This window comes from Ictidomys tridecemlineatus, chromosome 3, assembly GCF_052094955.1.
Source record: "Ictidomys tridecemlineatus isolate mIctTri1 chromosome 3, mIctTri1.hap1, whole genome shotgun sequence".
Classification (NCBI taxonomy): domain Eukaryota; kingdom Metazoa; phylum Chordata; class Mammalia; order Rodentia; family Sciuridae; genus Ictidomys; species Ictidomys tridecemlineatus.
Window position 1 is genome coordinate 25182904 of NC_135479.1, and position 6611 is coordinate 25189514.

Genomic DNA, 6611 nt, shown 5'->3' on the forward strand with positions numbered 1-6611 from the left:
TACGACTACCCGCCAGCCAACGCGCCTGCACTTTGTTTGCACATTTCATCTCATTTTGTTCTTGCAACAACAGATCAGGAAACTGGCATCAGAGAACCAAAGTAACCTACCCAAGGTCACACAGCAGGTCCTGGTCTGGAGTGGAATTTAGAACTGTCTGGCCTGAAAACGGAGCTCTTTCTGCTCAGCCACACTGCTCTCCTGGGGGGACAGGACCTTCTGAACTGGACAAGGAGTGGGCTCAGCTATGCCTCTGCCTAGCTGAGCACCGGAACTAGCTGCCCACGCTCAGCCTGACAGCTTCTTCCTTTCAGCCGGACTAGAGGCTGAGAGGCCAGACATGGATTTACCTGTTCCCTCCTCCCCTGGCTTTGGGGGTCTTTGGCTAGATGTACACAGGCCCCCAACACCGCCAGGAAGAGCTGCTGCCTAAGAACCTAGGGTGCCTGGAAACACAGGGGGCTCTGTGATGCTGTCTTGGTTCTGCAGAGTCTGTCTCCCTCTTCAAACTTGGCCCAGGCTGGTATTAAGATTCATCTGCATTCCCCGTGCACCCGTCTGGCAGATGGTGGGGGAGGAGGCTGGGTGTGTGCTGGGGGCTGCAGCCAGGGACCAAGCTGGACCTCAGAGGACCACAGGGAAGAGTGCATGCCCCCAAAACCCAGCCCAGGCTGGAACCACTCCAAATGCTGGGTACCTCCTCACCCTCACAGCCTCCAAGAGGTACCAGGGCTTGACCTTTTATTTTTTTAAAGACTAAAGAAGCCCTAAATGTCAAGCAGTGGGGTGATGGAGGATAGGCCCCTGCCTTTGGGAATCTAATATGAGGGTCTTGTTCTTCCTTCTTATCCTTCTGCAAACCTTTGCAGAGACCAGAGATCCAACTAGAGCCTCGGGAATCCCTCTCAACTTGGTGACCCTTCTGTGTCACAGAGAGGGTAAGTAGTGAACAACAGAGGGACAGCCTCCCGGGAGGCCTTGCCCACCTCATTCCCCTCCTTCTCAGGAGGCCTTGCCCCCTGTCCCAGAATCCAACCTAGTGCCTAGTGATTAGGACCCCAGACAAACGCTCCTCAGTTATTACTACGGTCTAGTGATACTCCCAGGTCCTCTAAGAAGAAACGGAATGCACCGTGATAACAAAAGGAGTGAAGGCTAGACACTTAAAAGACTACAATAGGAAGATGTCCTCTTAGAATGGGTTTGGAAAAAATTATCTTTCCAAATTCCAGGACTCAGGGTTGGGGGTAGGGCAGCAGATTTCTGATGCCTGCTTCGGGAAAACAGGATCCTGACAGAGGGGTTGAAAAGGTAGCGCCCTTATGCCTTGCTATCACCCTCTCTGTTCCTTTCCCAATTACTCCGCCCCACATCCTGCCCCCTTCGCTGGAGAGCCAGCGTCCTCAGTCCCCGAGCTGTGGGCCGGCAGGGGAGGAGTTAACTCCGGAGGTACCGACTGGGCTCACCGTACCTGCCGCCGCCGCCGCCGCCAGTGGGAGGGACGAGGAAGCCGGAGCCGCCTGGGCGCCAGGAGCGCTCCAGTCTGGCGGGGCGCAGCGCGGAGAGCGGGCGGCCGAGGCTCAGCGCAGCCCGGGGCGTCCGCCAGGGGGCGCGCTGCGACGGGGCGGGAGGGGCCGTCTGGTCTGGGGAATTAGCAACGGGGACGGGCGCGCGCGCTGGTCCCCAGCACATCTGGGCGAGAGCCGAGCCGCTGGAACCGAGAGGGGCGCGGAGCGCATATTTAGAGCCGCGGAGCCGCTGGAGCCCTTCGAGGCGCTCGGGGCACACATCTGGGACCTCGAGCGGGGACGCGCCGGGCACAGCTGGACTCGGTGTGGGGGGGCGGCGGCTGTACAGCTGGACCGAAGGGGGCGGGGTCGGTCCTGGGAGACTGGCTGAGGGGAGGGCCGCCAGCCGCCAAGGACTGGAGCATGGGACGGCGCGCCTAAAGGAGCAGGAAGGGGAGAAAGGGGCCTGGGACCCCGAAAGGAAAAAGAGAGGAAGGCGGACAAGAGCAGAAGAGGACGATGCAACTGACTCGCTGCTGCTTCGTGTTCCTAGTGCAGGGCAGCCTCTATCTGGTGAGTGGTCCGCGGGGAGCTGTGCGGAGGGGCGGGGGCCGGAGGATCGGGGGAGAGCGCGGGAAGCTTCTGAGCCCTGAAAGTTTCTCCCTTCCCCCGGTATCCCAGGGATGGAGGGGAAGACTGGAGGCTGGGGGAGAGGGCGGGTCCGAGGCCGGAGACTGGATAGATAGGGTTAATAGGGGCGGGGAGAGGGTGCTTGACTGGCCCACCCACTCCGCGGCTGGTGGCCGGAGGTGCGACTAGCACTAGGGAAAAGGCCTGGAGCCGGGTCGCCAAGGGTTATCCGACCCCTTCCCGGCACCCTGAGACGCGCGGAACGAGGATGGAGGGGTAGGTGTGGAGCCCGTGACCTGCCAGGTCAGGGGACACGGGTTTCTCCCCTGACCTCTGGGACCTAGAGAGCCCTGGGCTCTGGGTGCTCCAGCGCGCGGAGACGGTCCAGGCAGGGGGCGGCCCCCGCGTCCCTCCCTGCCGCCTTCCCTCCCGCTCCCTCCCTCCTCGCCTGTTGTTTTCCTCTCCTCTCCTGGCTGCGCGCAGCCGGAGCCCCACAGGACCTGGGCAGGCGGCTCCCGCCCCGGGCGCTCGCGGTAGATGAGTGGAGCGCCCTGAACCCGCTCCCCGGGCGCTGTCTCGCGGCTTCCCGGCGGCCCAGGACGCAGAGAACCCCACCCCCGACCCCAACCCAGGGCTTAACTCCCCTGCTACTCCTAGCCCGACGCCCCCCGCCCCACCCCGCCCCAAATCCATCCTGGAGAAGCCTCAGCTGCACATCTGGATCTGCCTCTTCTCTCAAAACAATAATCCCCTCTGCCCAGCACCCTCGTTCCACTGTTGGAAGAGCCCTTCCCTGCTTAGTCCTTACCTGCGGCCCTTTCAGCTGTGACCCCCAGGGATGAGTACATACAGGTGAGCAGCCCTGAACCAAGCCCCTGGAGTCTCCCTTCCCGGATGTTCCTGAACCCCACCAGGGGGCCTTCCAGGCAGGCCAGCCTTGGCCTTGGGGCAGAGATGGGCTTGGCCACAGCACAGTGGCAGGCCCTTCCAAGGCCAGAACAAGGGGTTCGAAACCCCCAAACTCCTTTGGCTATCCACATCCAGCAGCCCCATCCCATTATCACCATCAGACCCACACACTGCCGGCTGAATTGGTGTCCCTGGGGCTGGTGGCAGGCAAATGGGTGAGAACTCTCAAAAACTAAACAAATACACAAGCAGGCCACTGCCCTCAGGAAATCTTCTAACCTCCCTGAGTGAGGCCCTGCAGAGCTGCCAAGGACCTGGGTCAGGCCCGCTCTGCTGGCTCTCATCACTCCTCCAGGAAGCCTCCCTGGGTGCTGCCTGACACCTAACTGAGCCCGCAGAGGCAATTCCAGGCCTGGCAGAGTTTTACAGGACATTTGGGCTGGGAATGGAGCTTGGATAAAATTCTTTTTTAAAAGACATCTGGTCTGTGAGGCTGGGAATACATGGCGTAATCGGAAGGCTGACCCTATGTGACCTTAGCCTTGTTTGCTCTGATGTAACCTCTGAGCCCTGATGTCCTCTGTGAAATGGGAATAATCAGAACTCCTACTCATAATGCAAGTAACATCTTGGCATGTCATCATCAATGTTCCCCAGAGAAGTGTTTGGCTTTCCATACCCTAGGCCATCCTGGGTGTGGCACTCCCTTCCCGTCTCCCCCTAGTCCTCCTGCCAAAACCTACGCTGCATTTATTTGTACTTGACAGAGAATTTCACTGGATTCTGTGATCTTATTTCACTGACTGTTGGCTCTTTTTGCATTGAAGAGTAGCAGTTATCCTAGGTTAGGGACGGTGTCTTACCCAACAGGCTAGGAAAGTCCCCAAAGGCAGGAACTGTTCTCCTGTCTACTAGAAGACCCTAGGTTAGTAAGGGGCTCCCCTAGCCGACTCGGGGCTCTTTGAGGGCAGAGAATGTGCCTCTGGGACCAGCCTGGGTGTTTCACAGAGGCCGGCAGGCATTGTACCTCTTCCATCAGACTAGGGGATTTCGCCATCAGATGGGACTTTTCCAAGATCAGCAGCTGAGTCTCCCCCATCAAAGTGGGACTGCCTAGGACAGGGCCTTGGGTCTCTGGTGCCATAATCCACTAGAAAGAATTTCTGACAATCCTTCCAGATTTGAAGGCAGGACAGTGGGGAGAGGTTGTGGGAATGATTTAAGTGTCCAAACAAGAGAGGGGACCATCCTTCAAGCCACAGTCATGCTGACCCCAGCATAAGTGGGCACCTTGCAGGAGCCCCTCAGCCTGAGTCAGAGTCGAAGGAAAAGACAGGGACAGAGATGACACTGCGGTGGGGAGTGGCAGACCAGAACTCCTGGGTCCTTCGGGTACAGAGCTCTCACTCTCTTTCCAACTCCCTTCCATAGGTCATCTGTGGCCAGGATGATGGTCCCCCTGGCTCAGAGGACTCTGAGCATGATGACCATGAGGGCCAGCCCCGGCCCCGGGTGCCTCGGAAGCGGGGCCACATCTCACCTAAGTCCCGCCCCATGGCCAACTCCACTCTCCTAGGGCTGCTGGTTCCACCTGGGGAGGCTTGGGGGGTCCTTGGGCAGCACCCCAACCGCCCAAACCACACGCCACCACCCTCAGCCAAGGTGAAGAAAATATTTGGCTGGGGTGACTTCTATTCCAACATCAAGACAGTGGCCCTGAACCTGCTCGTCACGGGGAAGATAGTGGACCACGGCAACGGGACCTTCAGCGTCCACTTCCGCCACAATGCCACGGGTCAGGGCAACATCTCCATCAGCCTTGTGCCCCCCAGCAAAGCTGTGGAGTTCCACCAGGAACAGCAAATCTTCATCGAAGCCAAGGCATCCAAAATCTTCAACTGCCGGATGGAGTGGGAGAAGGTAGAGCGGGGCCGCCGGACCTCCCTCTGCACCCACGACCCAGCCAAAACCTGTTCCCGAGACCACGCGCAGAGCTCAGCCACCTGGAGCTGCTCCCAGCCCTTCAAAGTCGTCTGCGTCTACATTGCCTTCTACAGCACAGACTACCGACTGGTCCAGAAGGTGTGCCCTGATTACAACTACCACAGCGACACCCCCTACTACCCCTCTGGGTGACCCTGGGCAGGCCACAGAGGCCAGGCCAGGGCTGGAAGGACAGGCCTGCCGGTGCAGGAGGCCATCTGTCTGGACGCTGGGCAGGGAAAGGGATGGGCCTCAAGGCAGGGAGGGGGGTGGAGAGAAGGAGATGCCAGGTGGGGCCAGGACCAAGTCTCTAGTGGAGGGGAAGGGTCCCCAGTGCTGGCCCCAACCCGAGGTTGTGGAGCTGCTGGAACCCAGGAGCGCTGGAGGAGGAGTGGGCTCTGGGCACCCTACAGGGCTTCCCATTGAGCCAAGGCAGATGCCAGGCCCTGAGTAGGCAGACCAGGATGGCCCCAGATCAAGTCACGAAGAAGACCCTGGCTCCCTCCTGGCCATCCTGAGAGAAGACAGCATCAGGCAGGGGGGTTTCATCAGTGGATGCACCAAGTAATAGCTCGGGCTGGCTGGCTGAGGCAAGGCTTCCTTGGAGCCCATGGTAGGCAGCTCTAGCCCCTTTCCTGCACAGAGAACAGCGGGAGACTCAAGTGGTCACCTGGAGGGCTTTGAGGTTTGGACAAATAGACCATCGGCCTCCAGCCAGCCACCCCTTTCCACAGTGCCCTCTCCTGCCAGCACTCTGCTCTCTCACCCACCCTCTTGCTGATAGTACACCATTCTCAAACTGAGACAGGACAGTGGTGGTCCTCCTAGCACTAAGGCCATGGGTGGAAGACCACCTGTGTGTTGTGTCCCTCCTGCACTGCACCCCCTTCTGAGAGTGGTCCCTCAATAGTCAGCCCCACCTGTCAGACTGCACCTCTTCTGATAGGGACGAGCCTGGGGTAGGACGGAGGGCATGCTGGGTCTGTTCCCTAGTGTCTGTCTGTGGGCGGGGGGGAGGGGTGGGAAGTCTCGTGAAATCACCTGATTGTCAACTTCCGTGTGCAGAGTCTTGTTCTTGGAACAGGGAATAAAGCTTTCCCCCAGGACACTGCATTCTGAGTTGTCCAGGGAGGGGTCCCCGAGAGTCCCTGGTCTGGTCAGCATTTCTCAAGGGCAGGACACTGCTGGGCAGCAGAGCCGCGAGGCTCCATCAGCTGCTGGAGCTGGTGTTCGCTGAGGCTCCAGGGCTGCCCTCTCCAGGCCCCTTTCCAGGCCATCAGATCCAGCACCGGAACCAGAGTGACTACCCCATGCTTGGTGCTCCTGGGGCTGGGGGTGGCCTCTGCAAGAGCAGCTCAAGGAGGAAGAGCTGGCGGGTGGGATGGGCCAAATCAGGTACACCTTGTCCTCCCTGAATTGCCACCCAGGCCAGCCCTAGTGTCAGAGGACCAGTAGGTCCTAGCCCTGTCATTACTTTTCTGTGTGGCCTTGTTCATTGTCCTCTCTGGTCTCTTTCAGTTTTAACAGGAGAGGTCTGCCCAGGCCAGGGGTTCTTAAATGTGAGTGGGCATCCGGATTACC

The 6611-nt window shown here is 59.4% G+C and overlaps 1 protein-coding gene across 1 annotated transcript; it reads left to right on the forward strand.

Annotated features, from left to right (window-relative positions):
* The first annotated feature begins 1574 nt into the window (after nt 1–1574).
* Nxph3 (neurexophilin 3) lies at nt 1575–6038 on the forward strand. Its single transcript, XM_005321692.5, has 2 exons — nt 1575–2081; nt 4479–6038. The coding sequence occupies exons 1-2, from the start codon at nt 2028–2030 to the stop codon at nt 5181–5183; spliced, it is 759 nt and encodes a 252-aa protein (XP_005321749.1). The 5' UTR covers nt 1575–2027; the 3' UTR covers nt 5184–6038.
* The last annotated feature ends 573 nt before the right edge of the window (nt 6039–6611 follow it).

Coding starts and splice junctions, on each gene's coding strand:
- Nxph3 (XM_005321692.5), top strand. CDS start 2,028: ATGCAACTGACTCGCTGCTGCTTCGTGTTCCTAGTGCAGGGCAGCCTC. Junction 2,082..4,478: donor TGCAGGGCAGCCTCTATCTG/GTGAGTGGTCCG, acceptor TCCCTTCCATAG/GTCATCTGTGGCCAGGATGA.